Source organism: Mirounga angustirostris, unplaced genomic scaffold, assembly GCF_029215605.1.
Source record: "Mirounga angustirostris isolate CCGP_5_RB_7025 unplaced genomic scaffold, mMirAng1.0.hap1 SCAF_14, whole genome shotgun sequence".
Classification (NCBI taxonomy): Eukaryota; Metazoa; Chordata; class Mammalia; order Carnivora; family Phocidae; genus Mirounga; species Mirounga angustirostris.
Genome location: NW_026991722.1, coordinates 35,532,150 through 35,549,666, shown reverse-complemented (window position 1 = coordinate 35,549,666; position 17,517 = coordinate 35,532,150). Strand labels below are relative to the sequence as shown.

General features: G+C 35.8%; 1 protein-coding gene across 5 annotated transcripts in view; it reads left to right on the top strand.

Moving 5' to 3' along the window:
• Positions 1-17,517, top strand: part of KIAA1328 (KIAA1328 ortholog) — a 353,979-nt gene that overhangs the window by 48,988 nt on the left and 287,474 nt on the right. For all 5 annotated transcript variants that reach the window (XM_045886803.3, XM_045886802.3, XM_054510318.2 and 2 more), the window contains one exon: positions 8,648-8,763. In XM_045886803.3, coding sequence (XP_045742759.2) covers positions 8,648-8,763 — 116 coding nt within the window. The remainder of the gene's footprint in view (positions 1-8,647; positions 8,764-17,517) is intronic.

Below are 17,517 nucleotides of genomic sequence, written 5' to 3'. Positions count from 1 at the left end.
ATTCTGATGCTTTAAATTAGGTGGTCTTTTTAGTGTTGAGTTTTCAGAGTTCTTTATATACTCCATTCAGGTCCCTTATGAGATATATTATTTGCAAAAATTTCATCCATTCTGTGCATAGTTTTTTACTTTTTTGAAGGGGTCATTTGAAACACAAAAATTTGGGGGATGCCTGGGTGGTTCAGTCAGTTAAGTGTCTGCCTTTGGCTCAGGTCATGATGCAGGGCCCTGGGATCAAGTCCCACATTGGGGTTCTTGCTCAGCGGGGAGCCTGTTTTTGCCTTTGCCTGCTCACTCCCCCTGCTTGTGTGTGCGCGCTCTCTCTCTCTCTGACAAATAAATAAATAAAATCTTTAAAACACACACAAAAGTTTTTAATTTTGATGAAGTCTAATTTATCTATTTTTCTTTCATAGATTATGGTTTTTGATGTTATACATATCTAAGAAACCATTTCCTAATCCAAGATCACAAAGATGTATGTTTCTATTTTCTTCCAGGAGTTTATAGTTTTAGCTCTTACATTTTGGTCTTTGATTCAATTAGTGTTAATTTTTTTTATGTGGTGTGAGGTAGGGGTCCAACTTTATTCTTTTGCATATGGATAGCAAGTTGTTCCAGCACTATTTGTTGAAAAGACTATTCTTTCTCTTTGATTTTCTTTATACCCTGGTTGAAAAATCAATGTACCATAAATGTGAATATTTATTTATGTTCCATTGTTTCCTGTGTCTATCTTCATGCAAGCAACCACATTGTCATGATTACTATGGTTTTGAACTAAGTTTTAAAATTGGAAAATGTGAGTCCTCCATCTTTTTCTCCTTTTTAAAGAATGTTTTAGATATTTTGGTCCCTTTCATTTCCATATTACTTTTAGAGTTGGGTCAGTTTGTCAGTTTCTGCAAATAAACCATCTGAGATTTTGGTAGAGATTGAGTTGAATCTGAAGGTCAGTCCTAACAATATTAAGTCTTCCAATCATGAACATGGAATGCCTTTCCATTTATTCAGGTTGTTAATTTCTTTTGACAGTGTTTTTTTTAGCTTTCAGTGTACAAGTCTTGCTTCTCCTGTTGAATTTATTCCTTTGTACTTTATTTTTCTTGATGCAAATAGAAATAGAATTGTTTCCTTGATTTCCTCTTGGGGTTATTTACTGCTAGTGCATAAATATACAATTGACTTTTGTACATTGATCTTGTATCCTGTAACCCCACTGAACTCCTTCATTAGTTATAATAGTTTTTTAGTGGATTTCTTAGATTTTTTGTATACAAAAGCATGTCATGTGCAGTAGAGATGGTTTTACTTCTTTTAGAATCCAGATGCTTTTTATTTCTTTTTTCCTACTTAATTGCCCTGGTTGTAATCTCCAGTACAATATGAGCTGAAGTGGCAAGAGCAGGCATCCTTGTCTTATTGCTGATCATAGGGGGGGAAAGCATTTGATCTTTTTCTATTAGATATGGTATATTAGATAATGCATTTTTCATAAATAGCCTATTTTTAGATTGAGGAAATTCCCTTGTCTTTTTATGTTTTTGAGTTTTTTTCTTTTTTTAATCATGAATCATTGTTGGATTTTTTCATCTTTCCAAATCTGCTTAGATGATCATGTGGTTTTTGTCCTTTGTTTTATTGATATGTTGTATTACATTAATTGATTTTTGAATGTTAAACCAACTTTTCTTTTTTTTTTTAAAAAAAGATTTTATTTATTTATTTGAGAGAGAGAATGAGAGAGAGAGAGCATGAGAGGGGGGAGGGTCAGAGGGGGAAGCAGGCTCCTTGCTGAGCAGGGAGCCGGATGCGGGACTTGATCCCGGGACTCCAGGATCATGACCTGAGCTGAAGGCAGTCGCTTAACCAACTGAGCCACCCAGGCGCCCTAAACCAACTTTTCATTCCTGGGATAAATCGCAACTGGTCATGATATAGAATCCTTTTGTTATGTTTCTGGATTCTGTTTGCTAGTATTCTTTTTTTTTTTTTTTGAGGATTTTTGCACTACATTCATTTGATATTACTCTGTAGTTCTTAGAGCCCTTTTGACATAGATTGTTATGTCTCTGATTTCTTAAAGCATCTGTGTTCCTTTGGACGATACTTTTAAAATAACAACCAAATGTTACAATTTGTGAAGAGGGTATTAAGGTGATTGCACCAAAATATTTTTTAATGATAATAGTTCTTTTATTTTTCACCATGTATTTACTTTTACTTGAAAACAGTATGTCTCTTTCTCTTTATCAAATGTCCTATTATATTTCCTTCTCTAAATCATACCTACTACTAAATTGATATTCAGAATTTAAAAAATGGAACCAGTGTACCCAGCTCCCAAACGCAAGACATTAAACAGGGCAAGAAATTTATCTGGTTGACCAGAGGGTGAGGTGCAATTCTCTTTAGAATAGAGGCTTTGCCACCTTGACCTTGTCTTTTCCCATTAGTGTAAAAGTACCCATTCATGGAGTATCTGGAAGAACATCATGGTTATGCAAAGCTATAAAATAAATCTTTTTCTAGAATGCTAGTTTTACCAGAAAATTAAGAATAGATGAGTGTGGGAAAATGTTTTATATTAAAATAGAAAAGATTGTTTTATGTAGAAAAATACAAAATGTGCAGGGATGTTTAAGCAAAAAAATAAGACTTCAAAGAAATTCAGTACTTTTGTCACAATTTTCACCCTGACCATCCAACTCTAAGGATATAAATTCTCTTTTCTTGATAGATGAGAGTATGTTTTGTGGAAGTTTTTGAAGGAATACATTGAGGCATTAAAGAAATGCTGAAAATGGTGATTTCTTACTTCATGAACAGGGTATTGGTCCTTCTTGTAAATAATTAACAAAATAACACTTGGAATATTATCTTGTCCAGTTTTAACTTTTTTAAGTAGATGCATTTTTTTTCAAGTTTTTATTTAGATTCTAGTTGGTGAACATGTAGTGTAATATAGGTTTCAGGAGTAGAAATCAGTGATTCATCCCTTACATATAACACCCAGTGCTTACCATAAGTGCCCTCCTGGATACCCATCACCCATTTAGCCCATCCCCCGCCCATTTCCCCTCCATCAACCATCAGTTTGTTCTCTATAGTTAAGAGTCTCTTATGGTTTGCTTCCCTCTCTCCTTTATTCCCCCTCCCATATGTTCATCTGTTTTGTTTCTTAAATTCCACATATGAGTGAAATCATATGGTATTTGTCTTTCTCTGACTGACTTATTTTGCTTAGCAAAATACACTCTAGCTCCAACCATATCACTGCAAATGGCAAGATTTCATTCTTTTTGATGACTGAGTAATATTCCATTGTATATATACCACATCTTCTTTTTTTTTGTTTTTTATTATTTATTTATTTGACAGAGAGATAGAGAGAGCACAAGTAGGCAGAGTGGCAGGCAGAGGGAGAGGGAGAAGCAGGCTCTCCGTGAGCAGGGAACCAGACGTGGGGCTCGATCCCAGGACCCCAGGATCATGACCTGAGCCAAAGGCAGCCACTTAACTGACTGGGCCACCCAGGCACCCCTATACCACATCTTCTTTATCCATTCATCAGTCAGTGGACATTTTCGGCTTTTTCCATAGTTTGGCTACCGTTGATAGTGCTGTTGTAAACATCGGGATGTGTGTACCCCTTCAAGTCAGTATTTTTGTATTCTTTGGGTAAATACCTAGTAGTGCAATTGCTGGGTGGTAGGGTAGTTCCATTTTTAACTTTTCGAGAAACTGCCAAACTGTTTCCCAGAGTCACCACACCAGTTTGCATTCTCACCAATAGTGTAAGAGTGTTCCCCTTTCTCCTCATTCTCTCCAACATCTTGTTAATTTTAGCTATTCTGACAGGTACGAGGTGGTATCTCATTGTGGTTTTGATTTACTTCCCTGATGATGAGTGGTGTTGAGCATCTTTTCATGTGTCTGTTGGCCATCTGGATGTCTTCTTTAGAAAAATGTCTATTCATGTCTTTTGCCCATTTGTTAACTGGATTATTTGTTTTTTGGGTGTTGAATTTGAAAAGTTCTTTATAGATTTTGGATACTAACCCTTTATCGGATATGTCATTTGTAAATATCTTCTCCCATTCTGTGGGCTGCCTTTTAGTTTTGTTGATTGTTTCCTTTGCTGTAGAGAAACCTTTTATCTTGATGAAGTCCCAATGGTTCATTTTTGGTTTTGTTTCCCTTGCCTCTGGAGATGTGTCTAGTAAGAAGTTGCTATGGCCAAGGTCAGAGAGGTTGCTGCCTCTGTTCTCCTCTAGGATTTTGTTGGTTTCCTATCTCACATTTAGGTCTTTCATCCATTTTTAATTTATTTTTGTGTATGGTGTAAGAAAATGGTGCAGTTTCATTCTTCTACATGTTGCTGTCCAGTTTTTCCAACACCATTTGTTGAAGAGACTGTCTTTTTTCCATTGGATATTCTTTCCTGCTTTGTCAAAGATTAGTTGACTATGTGATTGTGGGTCCATTTCTTGGTTTTCTGTTCTGTTCCATTGATTTATGTGTCTGTTTTTGTGCCAATACCATACTGTCTTAATGACTAGAGCTTCAACAATCAGACAACAAAAAGAAATAAAAGGGATCCAAATTGGCAAGAAAGAAGTAAAATTATCACTATTTGCAGATGACATGATACTCTGTGTAGAAAACCCAAAAGACTCTACCAAAAATTTGCTAGAACTGATACAAAAATTCAGCAAAGTTGCAGGATATAAAATCAACATACAGAAATCTGTTGCATTTCTACACACTAAAAATGAAGAAGCAGAAAGAGAAATCAAGGAATCAATACCATTTACAGTTGAACCAAAAACCGTAAGATACCTAGGAATAAATCTAACCGAAGAGGTAAAAGATCTCTACACTCTGAAAACCATAGAACACTTAGTAAAGACACTGAGGATGACACAAAGAAATGGAGAAACGTTCCATACTCACAGATTGGAAGAGCAAGTATTGTTAAAATGTCTATACTACCCGAAGCAATCTACACATTTAATTCAGTCCCTATCAAAATACCACCAGCATTTTTCACAGAGCTAGAACAAACAATCCTAATTGTTTGCTGTTTGCTGACCCTGCATAGCCAAAGCAATCTTGAAAAAGAAAAACAAAGTGGGAGCATCACAATTCCGGACTTCAAGTTATATTACAAAGTTGTTGGCCAGTTTTAACTTTTTAATCCTGTTGGTCAAATATTTCCCTTCCCTGTGCTTAGATTCTCATTTTCTTAATGAATTAATTTCTATGCTCCACATGAGGTAGAGGATTAGGTCTTCTTATGTTACTTTGTGGTCTTAGAATGCTTTAATGAAAAATGTAGATCATGATACCAGGTATTTTCTTATACATATACCTCAAGGGAAATATTATTGAACATAAATTTAAAAAGAAGACAGATTTCAGAGTAGATATCAAATCTGGAGGCTGTTTTATTGGCAAGTCCTCTGCATTTAAAGGTTGTATTAATATATATGCTCATATTAACTAGGCTAATAGGCCACAAAGAAGCAATACATATCTTTAGATAGGCCTGTAGAAGAAGTGTTTGCCTTTTGTGCTTAAGTCTATAACCTTCCAGAGTATAATAATTGCTAAAGAGTAGTCTAATCAGAGTAGCATAACACAAAAGATTAAAACAAAAAAGCCCTGTATAAATAGTGTAGCAACAAATTTTTCAAACATACTCCAGAAACTAAATTTAGAAGAGTGATTTTTCTAGATAGAGTACTTATGTTTTGGGAAAAGCTCATTGTAGACTCTGGCATTATGAGATATATCTATAAGCATTTTTGCCCTCAATGATCCTTAAGAGTTTTCATGAATCTCCTTCAGGCCCAACAAAGGGAATAAGTGAATGTTGGTGAATACCTACGTGTTTTGACCTGGTAGGCTCTAGAGATAGTCTCTGTGTTTAGTTTAATGTTAAGGTAAACTTGGCATTCTACCTTCTTCTTTTTTTTTTTAACCATTTTTCTGACCCCGGGGCATTGCTTGCTGATGAAGCAGATCTTTCGACCATTCCTTATATTTATAGGGGCCTTTAAGAATAGTCTTGAACTAATAGAGAGCCATTGTTATGTTCCTTTTGGATACCCTGTAACTGACTAAAGTTACGTTGATTATTTTTTTTCTATAGTAGGCATTCAGTAAATTTTTTTTAAGATTTTATTTATTTGAGAGAGAGAGTGTGCATTTGAGAGAGTGAGTGTGCAGGTGCGTGCCAGCGAGCACCATCGGGGGAAGGGCAGGGGGAGAGGGAGAAGCAGACTCCCCTCTGAGCAGGGAGCCTGACAGGGGCTGGATCCCAGGACTCTGGGATCATGACCTGAGCTGAAGGCAGACACTTAACTGACTGAGCCACCAGGTGCCCTTGAGTAAATATTTTTTAATAATTAGATGAAAATAAATGTTTTCTTATGTACTTACAGATTTTATTCTCTAGTCTTATTTTTAGGATTTTATCAATCTAAACGGGGAGAGATTTTGCTACACTTAGAAAACTACATTTTCTCACCTTGACAGTGCTTTTTCTCTCCTAACAATATATAGCATCACTTATTTCATGCTTATTTTTTTTAAGTTTATTTATTGTTTTTAGTAATCTCTACACCCAAGGTGGGGCTCAAACTCAGGACCCTGAGATCAGGAGTCGCTTGCTCTTCTGACTTAGCCAGCCAGGTGCCCCTCATCTTTATTTTATGCGTAATCCTACATATTTGTCACTTCTTATGTTATGCTAAATTTTGCATTTTTATGCTTTTTAGTATTTCTCTTATCTACTTTCTCTCTCATCCTATGGCTATATCTTTTGCCTAGATTATAGTATTGTATGCCTTGCACCTTGACCAAATGTTTGAGAACTTCTTTCTTATTCCTTTACAAAAGCTCTCCGTATTTATAAAGGATGTATATACAGTATTAGGATATTTATAGTATAGTGAAGGAAATTATAGAACTTTAGCTGGAGAGAATTTTAACAATTGTCTAGTCTAGCTTTTTTCTTCATGGGTGAGAATAATGATGCTTAAAGAAATAAGCACAGTTTTCCAGTGTCCCCATGTATACATGGTTTTCCACTTTGCATTTTGGGGGTTTACTTGATTTGGAACAGTATCTTGGCAAAGGTGTTTCAGAAGCTGGATGACAGATTGAAGATTTAGATGGTAAAAAATAATTCATGGTTCAAATGTTTGACAATTCTAGAAAAACTGGGAGGCAGCAGGAATTATTTTGAAAGGTAGGGCAAGTATGCTTGAGAGTAATGGCAGCAAAGGGGAAGGCCTTGGAAAGGGATGGCGACAATGGAGGCAGGATAACCTGAGACCAGGGGATAAATTGTCCTCATATGTCTATTTGTCTGCATTCTTTGTACTTGTTATCAGTTTTAGAGTTTACCTTCTTAGAAGGAAGGGCCTGAGTCCCATTCATGGACCTAATAGTATCTAAACATGAATAATAGGGGTTGGGGAAATGATTTTAATGTCATGATGAGCAAGAAGACATAAACCTCTTTTTTGAACACTATTGTGTGCCATGCACTTTCATGTAAATTATCTCAAAGACAGGATGCAATCAACTCAAACATTCAAAAATCCAATTTTCATTCTTTTACTTCATTGATTTCAAGTATCTTCACCAGAAGGTTAGCAACAAAGGAAAGGCTGTCGAGTTCATGTTATTCAGAAATTGCTGTCATAGAGCTGCGGTCTGGAAGGAAGTAAATTCAGGAGCTCAGAGGAGTCCCTGTGGTTTCCTTTACACATATTGCTGTGTGATCTTGTAGGATAAATGTTGTACTCTCTTTGGAGGCATAAGCACCAGTAACAGAAAAATTCAGGGCTAACATTTCTATGCACAGAGTAACATGAGAATTAGGGTTGTCATTTTAAGGTAAGTTTTCATGTTGTTCTTGTTTAATTGGGGTTTTTAAACGATTTTCCCCCCTGTGCTCTTGTCAGAAGCCACCTTTTTGATGGGATCAAGTTGGAATACTTTTCAGAGTTAAACATTAAAGATACAGATTTTTTTGGTCAGTGTTTTTTAACACTTTGTAATTCTTTTTGGACTAAGAATAGTTGTAATGCAAACCTTTTTTAATGTTAATACCATCTTTTTATTCTAGTCTAGTTACTTATATGCTACTGAGGAATGCAGGGTATCAGTACCAAGGAAAAGAGTAAAATTGCCTGTGTATATTTAATGAAATGTTTCAGAGATATATAGACTGTATATCTCATTGACAGGATTTAAATAAAAATATGAAAAAGATTCAAATCAAAGTAAATTGATTGTGCCTGTTTTGATAAGAAATGAAACTGTGTTTTTAGTTTGGATATTTTTCTGTCCTGGATTACAATTTGGGAACTTATATTCTATGTAGGACTTTCCATATTTAAGATACTTCTGATGATTGGGAATATTTTTGATGTAAAAATCATATTCATATTTTATTACAAAGGTATGCAAGATTGCCTTATGAGAGGTTAGTTTTTTTAAAAAGCCTAGCATAGATTATCCCTTAAGAAATCAGCACACCTCTGGAAGAAATCTAATTTTGGTAAATGACAGCTCTAGGCACATATTTTCTTATTCTCATAGGCATTTTCTTTTCATTTTTGTATTTCAGAGTAAGCGAGGAAAAGGAGGTGACCGAAGAACGATTCCGAGCTGAGCAGGAATCATTTGAGAAGAAGATCAGGCAGTTGGAAGAACAGAATGATCTGATCATCAAAGAAAGGGAAGATATCCTTTTTGAAAATCCCCTTTTTTTAATGTGCAAGAAGTTTGGCTCTTCCATGAAGAAAATGTAAACTCCAGAGAAATAATTGTTCTAATTTATAACAGGGAATAAATCTGCACGAGCTGCCATTTTTAGGCAATCAAAACGACACTTAACAGCATGTGCTGTTACTTCCTTTGTGCTTGATATGGCCACCCAGCTGTTCTGCTGCTGCTGTTATACTGCGGAGCACATATTTGTCAACTAAAAAAGACAATAAGAGATTTGGGCATTAAAATGTAGTGTTGGAGCTTTACTAGATTCTGTCCCACTACTCTAATTGAGCCTGAAACCTCTTTTATTTGGCATTCTTTCTAGCTAAAGCTTTGACAGCCCTAAGGAATTCTACTCTGGAATCATAAAAATTAAAAAAAAAATCCATTGTAATTTGTAGGTGTTATAATTGATAAGTGTTTACATTGCAACATAATACCACCAAAATTCTCATGGAGGAGAAGACTGTTGGGTTTAGAACTAGAGAGAGAGGTGTGTGTATGAGTTTGTGTGTGTGTGTGTGTGTGTTATATTGCATTATTTGTAAGAAAGTAAAATAAAAACTGGTATTTTAACTTAAGACTTCATTACCCATTAAGGGATATGCGAGTTAAAATAAGCATACTTCTGAAGTTTCTTTTGACTGGGCTACTTATCTTTGGATGTTTTTGCAATGGTATTGATATAAAAGAGAAGTGACTGTCCCTAAAGTTAGGGTTAGGATTGGCCAGCTAACCTAGTATATGAATACTTGAAGGAACCAGTGCCCTTATTGGCAATATCATCATTAACTTGATCGTTAATAATTATTTCAAAGATTCTTCGAGTGTTAAAAATGATCATACATGGACAATAACTATACCTCTGTGAATACCAGGGAAATAGAAACATAAAGGTAAATTAAGTCACTTGGGAAAAAGCATAAAAATGTAACTGTAAAAAATGAGTTCTGAATTTCTTTTTTTTTTTCCAAAAAGTAGGAATACACAATTGGAAATTAATATAATCAGAATTTTCAGGTTTGATTCGCTGAGTAGAACATTTATAAAGTTTATTTCCCCATAATTCTAAAAGTGTACTTTCTCAATTATTTCTTTTCTATAACTTTTAGCATTTGAATAATCATCTTGGATCTTCTCCTTTCTTTTCCTTCATTGACTTTATTATTTTTATTTATTTATTTTTTATTTTTTATAGATTTTTTAAAAGATTTTATTTATTTGAGAGAGAGAGACAGAGATAATGAGAGAGAGCACAGGTGGTGGGGAGGAGAGGGAGAAGCAGCCTCCCCATTGAGCAAGGAGCCCAACGTGGGGCTCGATCCCAGGACCCTGGGATCATGCTCTGAGCAGAAGGCCGACGCTTAACCAGCTGAGCCACCCAGGCACCGCCTTCATTGACTTTATTGTATGAGGCTGTCAACTCTCAGGTTAGACCCTCTTTTGTGATTTTCTTCCTGCTACTTTTCTCTCTCTGGGTTAAAGTAGTGCTGTGTAGTCAGAACTCACAACAAACTGTGCTCAGCCATTTCGGGTCCTTCATTTGTCACAAGGAATGGAGACTTGGACTTCCAAGAAAAGGCAGATTAGGAATATTTTTATTTGTAACAAAAATTCTCATTTTACAGCGTCTGCTTTTTTCCCACGAAACAACTGTGGAGATAAGTAGCCTCTGGCATTGCTTCAGTGGCTTAAAATTTTCAGCACTGGATCTCCACAGTTCTCTTAGCTTGTTCTAATGGTTGCGGAATTTCAGACTGTAGAATCGTTGCTGTAATTTCAGGTATCATCTTTGCCCTAAGTCAGGAAGAAAGGGGAGGAAGGAGTTCGGGCAGTTGTGACTGTCTCCTTTTTTTTTAAGATTTTATTTATTTGCAAGAGAGAGAATGAGAGACAGAGAGCATGAGAGGGAGGAGGGTCAGAGGGAGAAGCAGACTCCCTGCTGAGCAAGGAGCCCAATGTGGGACTCGATTCCGGGACTCCAGGATCATGACCTGAGCCGAAGGCAGTCGCTTAACCAACTGAGCCACCCAGGCGCCCTTGGTGGTCTCCTTTTTTTAAAAAAATGTGAACTCTTTCTCAGGGCTTTCCCCACCCCACTCCCCATATTCCCAATCCCCCAGCCTCCAGTAGTCTTCCATGAGATATTTATTATCCTGAACTTTATTACATGGCCATGCTAAGCTGCAGGAAGGGCTGAGAAAGTAGGCATTTACCTTGTCCAATTTATAGAGTGAAAGGCAGCGATGGAGAAGGGGGTTGGTAATGAAGTCAGCCTCCAACTCTATCTGGTAGCAGAAGTAGGGGAAATAGAAACCTTTTTCTATATAAGGGGAGGGGGAGGTGATGATGTCTTGGCCTTCCTGAGACAAAAGAAATTAGTATTATGTCCAGTGGAATTGGGGTAAAGTAGGGAAATAAGGTGAGAAGGGGAGATAGTAGACAAGTTTGAAAGCCTGGCCACAGTTAAGGCCTTATTTATTTGGTAATATGCTTAACCAAAATGTGTAGCTATCTGGAAAAGTTAAATCTAATTTTGGTGGACTATTACATTTTAGCACTCTTTGAGTCAAGATTAATGGATTTAGTGCTGAAGTGTAAATTCAGCATGGCTATGAATAGTTTCCTCTGTCAGCCTAAGTAGTAAGATACCCCAGGTGATTGTAGTAGCACAATTTTTCCTCTTTTTCCAATGACGTGGCTCAGGAATCAGTAAGCTACTGCCAGGGGCCAAATCCAGTAGGGTGCCAGGTACATCCAGCTGCACCCATTCATTCATGTGTTACCTGTGGCTGCTTTTGCACTGCAGCTGCGAGCTGAGCAGTTGCAACAAAGACCCTGTGGCTGGCTTAGCCTAAAATATTTACTTCTGGCTCTCTACAGAAAAGTTTACTGACCCCTGATCTGTCTTATACGCTAAAAAGGAAAGGAAAAGGCATGTCAATAAAGTCAAAGACTTAGACATATGTCACAGTTGGAAGCATTTTACATACAATATGAAAGGATTTGACTTGAGCATTAATTATCATTGTGAATGAAGATTGGTGTAAATGTGAGACCATTATCAAAAATTGAAATGGTCTAGTTAATATAATTCATTTAAGATTTTTTTGAATCACCAAAAGATAGGTGGTATTTGTGGAACTGTGGAAGAAAGGAGAGAGGAAGATATGATCTAAAAACAGTGACACCCATGGTTTTTATTCCAAGTAGATTACTCAGGTACAAATCTCCTTTACTAGCATAAACCTGTCAAAGGTTAATATAGACGATTTTACAGTACATAAAACCCTATAAAACTTAGAAACATAAAACAAGGTTATAATTTAAAACAATATAATTTTAACTACAGATACATTTACCTATCATACATGAATGATTCAGACTCTTTCATATACATGAAATCAGATAATTTTAGATCACTTTACAGTCTGTGAGGAACTATATGAATTCTGATTTTTGGAATTTTAAAGATGTGTTATACTAAATTTATGGGTTTTTTGTTTTAAAAGTTCTAATCAGTTGATTTATTGCACTATACAAACACAGACCAGTCCCTTGGTGAAAAAGAGAAAAGATATTGTACGTGTTTGCATTTGGACCAGGCTTTTGAAGATTTGTTAACAGTGAATAGAGAATTTATTAGTAAAACATAAAAATTCTTGTAATTTTCAGTTTTCAAACAGTGCTTATTTCCTGAGAACTTAACTATGTGAATGAATATACCATTCACCAAGTAAAGCAGTCTGATGAACCTGGTAGATTTTTGCCTACCTAAATGAGTACGAAAGGAGAGATAAATGTGAAACTTAGAGAGAAATATGTCCAATAGGAATTGTTCTGAAGCATATTAGCAGGTAATAGTTTAAGACACAGAGAATGTGACCATTAGAAAAGTTCATTAATATTTGAGCTAATTGTATTTTCAGAACATATGTCTCAGGTCAGGATGATATCAAAAGCTTACAGAAGGAAAGTAAAGTCTGATGTTTGCTGTTGTAACTGGCAGCACAAGGGAAGTGATAGAGAAGAAAGTACAGTGGCTTTAGAGACAAAATCCTGTTTTCATGCTGGTAAGCTGTCTAACTTTGAAAAGCTAGTGTCTAACCTTGAAAAACTAAGGAACTTAGTTCTGAGTCTCTGTTTTCTTCTACAATATGTGGATAGCTAATAATGCCTTCTCATTTCCTTGCCTTTCTCATTGGGGCTCTGATGGCTTTCATCAGGTTATACAAGTGCCTAGGCAGTTTCGAGGCCTACCGGGAGAGTGAAAGTGATCTGCTCTCTGCTTTATCTTCTGATTTCTGTGCAAGAGTAACTTCTCTGTCCTGCTTACACCTATTGGGTCCTCATTGAAAGGAAACTAGATCTGACTTTCCTCTCCCAGAAACTGGACTGACAAGTTTTTTTCTCTTCCTGGTCTGTTCCCATTTCTTCTCTGATTGGGACTTAGTAAGAGGTCTTTAGAGGTGCTTATAGCTCAGATCCTTGATCTCATTGCCTGGGTGGTCATTTTAGAAACCTTGCTTTAGGAAGAAAGAATTTTAAACATTTCCTTTTTGAGGAACTTTCTCGGGATGTGTGTGCTGGAAATAGACTAGAGAAAGTTCACAAGAATTTTATCTAATTATGTAAAAAGAAATCACTGGTTTGAATAACAGGGATGTTCAAAGCTTCCTATTTAACTATACATCTCTACTACAGGAGTCAGACTAGCATGATCTGCTGTTGGACTTTTGCCAAGGATAGGAACCACATTGTAGGAGTCTCTATCATAGATCTGGGTGCAGTGCTGTTGGGTGGGTAGGAAGGGTGGGGAAGGATAGTTGAAATAAGTTTCGAAAGAAAGGGTAAATTTTTCCTTCCTAATTAATTTTTCTGGCCCATCATAAGAGAAGGCAGGAAACCCTCTAGTCTTGGAAATAGTTTTGGGAGAATTAAAATTCTAATCTTCTTAAAATGAAGATTAGCAGAGGAGAGGGTGTTTTGGTGTTTGACAGTGTGGTATACAAATGTAGCGAAGTATGTTGCCAAGCACTTATCAGCTCTGATGAATCTTACCCTTTTTGTTTTCAATAAATACTGGGTTTTTGTTGTTTATGTTTATAAATTGAATTCTGTGGTGACAGAATATATTTCGTATTCTTGGATAAAGTCAGTTTACTCAATTTAACAAGCCCTAGACAATATAGTTCTACTAATCTAATTATTATCTCTAATGCTGTGGAAGTTGTACTTCTTGAGACCATTTTATTTGCTCTGTGATGCTGTATAACTTTAGCAGGTTTTGGACCATTATTATTGTATATTACCCTGGAATGTCATTTAAAATCATAATAACAGATTAAATAACTCTTTCCATTTGTATTATAGAGAAATAAGCATGCCTAATGAAAGAACTGATTATTACTATTATTGTTGTTGCCTAAACTTCTCTTAAGGATTATTTTGTTCTCTTAAAAATACTTGGATATTAATGCTAACTACAGGGAGGAATTGAGGATAAGTGTTTGCAGAAAATAAAAAAAAATTATAAAATTTTATCCATATACTTAATTTCATTCCAGTAAGCCTTTAGGGGTTAAGTTACTCTGTGGTAGTGTGGTGTATTTACAGCTTTACTTGTCTGGAACTCATCCAAGAATAAAAATAAAAAGAAGCACTCCTCACCTGCTCTGGTCCCCTATGTATGCACTTTTCTTGTATGAGAATTCCTGAAGCTGCCATATGGATAATAGTAAACTCATTATCTGGTGTCTAGTTTATAAATCCAGTGCAGATTAGAAGCAGAAAATTAGAAGTAAGGTTCGGAGCTACAGTGAGAATATTTAAACTGACAGGGGACTTCACAGGGAAACTGTTAAAAACCACATAAGAACTGAAAATACAAGCAGTCTAGAACTCTGGCTACCTAGATATATCTCAAGGCTTTCATATAATAAATGCAGTGCGGTAGTTAACATTCATAGTGATAATTCTGAGGCATTGAAATAATGTTAAATTGTTTTTATCCCCCATTATTTCTTAGTACTTCTAGTACTTTTATTTTAGTAAGACATCTTACATTTGTATATTAGTTTACTATTTACAGAGCACTTTCATGGGTACTCTTTATTTTTTATTATTTTCTTTAAAGATTTTATTTGTTTGAGAGAGAGCAGGGCCGGGGGGGGGGGGAAGGAGACTCTGTGTTCCATGCAGAGCCCAAGGCGGGGCTCGATCTCCCCACCCTGAAATCATGACCTGAGCCAAAATCAAGAGTTAGATGCTCAACCCACTGAGGCACCCAGGTGCCCCTCCCATGTACTTTTTAATCCTCACAATAACACAGTTAAGTGAGGCAGGTACTCTTACTCTCATTTTACAGATAAGATACGGGTCTGGAGAGGTGACTGAAACAGCCCATTGCATTTAAGAGTGAAAGCCTTTGACACCAAGTGGCTTTCCATTATAACAAATTATTTCTGCAGCAGTGAATAATACAAAGATCAATAAGCCTTGCTTTTCTAGTTTACTTTATAGTTAAAGCACAATTTAATGAAAGTTGGTTATATTATACAGTGCTTTTTTATTCAAAACTGGTTAAAAATTTTTTTTGGAACTCAACCTAAGTTATCCAGAAATCCAGACATGTAGAATGTTCCTGAGATTTTCTTGTGTTTTGGCTTTTTCATTCAGTCACCAAGCCTTTATCATTTCCCTCTGAAATTCTGAGCCCATTGTTTTTTGCTGTTTTCTTGGGCACCTCTCTGCGTTCTACCTTTAATCACTGTCTCCTTCTCCACTGTCCTTTGACCCACTTCATTCCATCACTGCTGTCAGGTTAATCTTTCTTAAGGACTATTTTTATTACATCCCCTTGGCTTTTTAATCCCTTTCCATGGCTTCTTATGGCCCAAAGTATCAAATGCATATTCTTAATTTTGACATTTAAATGCTCAGTTACTGATATCACATAACATATGTGACCTTCATTTTTATGTCTCCCTTGTGTGGTCCCTACATATGAAGTAGGAAAGATCCATTGGTTTTTCTTGCTTATTACAGTTTATTTCTGTTTCTTTGTCATTGCTTCTTTTACTAATTTTCTAATTTTCTTCTTCAGAACCTCTTTAAGACCTGTTCTCTGATAATTTTTTTTTTATAGTACTAGGCTTTTAGAATTCTTGAAGAATTCATACCTATACTAATTGCCCTAACTTGTGTTTCTTACGGTTCTTTGAGCAACTGCGGTGTTGCAGGCAAGGAGGTAAGATCTCTCTCTCTCCATCCCTTCTCCCTCCCCGCCACCCCCCAGCCTTGTACCTTATGAGGAGGACACAGCAAGGTGGCCAGGAAGAGAGCTCTCCCCGAAAACCAAACCCTGCAGGACCTTGTTGTTGGACTTGCCAGACTCTAGAACTGTGAGAAAATAAAGTTCTGTTGTTTAAGCCCCTTAGTCTGTGGTACTTTGTCATGGCAGCCCGAGCAGAATTCGTATTTAACATGTACTTAGTTCTTTGGTATTTTTATTCTTTATTCTAAGGATAAGGTGAAAAGGTATTGCAGTGTAACTGTACATGGGTAGTGTTTCTAAACATTATTTTGTTTTCAAATATTTCTAATCATTTTCCTTTATTTTTATTCTCCTGGTTTGGCATTAGTGTACTTTGAATAATTATTTTTAAAATATTTTGTATTATTTTTTATGAGATTTGCTTTTAGGGATTTCTCCACCTTCTGTATCTGAGATCCTTTTAATATCTGTGGTGTGTACCCATTGTATAATAAAACAAACAGCTTTACTACCCAAGTTTGATTTTGATAGTGTTTTTATTTCTTTGGCTTATTGAAGGCTCCAGATGTGGAGCCTTAGCACCACCAGAGTGTTGCTTTATAGTGAGTAACACTGGGATTCAAATAGACGTGTGTTGGGGCTTCTAAAATGGCCCTCTTGAGGCTAAGGGATTCATTTGTTTTTGATGCACACAGGTAAATAAGCTCAGCTGACCGAAATGCAAAAAAAAAAAAAATTTTTTTTTTGTACATCTCTTTAATTAAAAAAGTTTTTTCAGGATAGTTCTGCACTGGCTAAACAGTACTAAATCTGTTTAACATCAGTTTAAAACATCATTTTAACATTTGAAAATTACTTTGGAAAGTTTCAGTAGTTCTTGCATGAAGAATTAGACCTTCAGTAAATCAGTCTCATAATAATTATTGTTCAGGAGAGTTCATTATTTTGTTTAGTCTTTTGTATTACTGATCTTTAAAGGGCTATTCTGACCTAATCTCTTCAGCTAAATCCATTTGCCATACCACAGCTTTTAATTGCCTTAGATTTGAAGAATGTAATTAATGACTTTATTATTAAGCACTTAGTATCAAATTTGTCTTAGTGTTCTTAACTTTAGTATGGTAATATCCTCACTTCAGTTAGAGACTTATACAATAACATTTCCTTTTTTATTTTCATAGTTATACCCAAGATTTTGCATTTCCAAGCTCTAAATTTTCAGAAGTAGTAAAACTAATTATTGTATAGTCATGTAATGATCAGAAGTTAACTGAGTATCTGAAATAGTTCTCCGTATAGATAGATGGTAAGGATTGATGCCTTATCTTTTGTTAATACAGAAATCCAAATTTATTGAGCTGTTTTCTTAAATCCTGGAGAAATAGTACTTTCTGTCAATACCGTCTTAAGAAGTCCTTGAATTTCTAAATAAATGTAGCCTAGAAAAT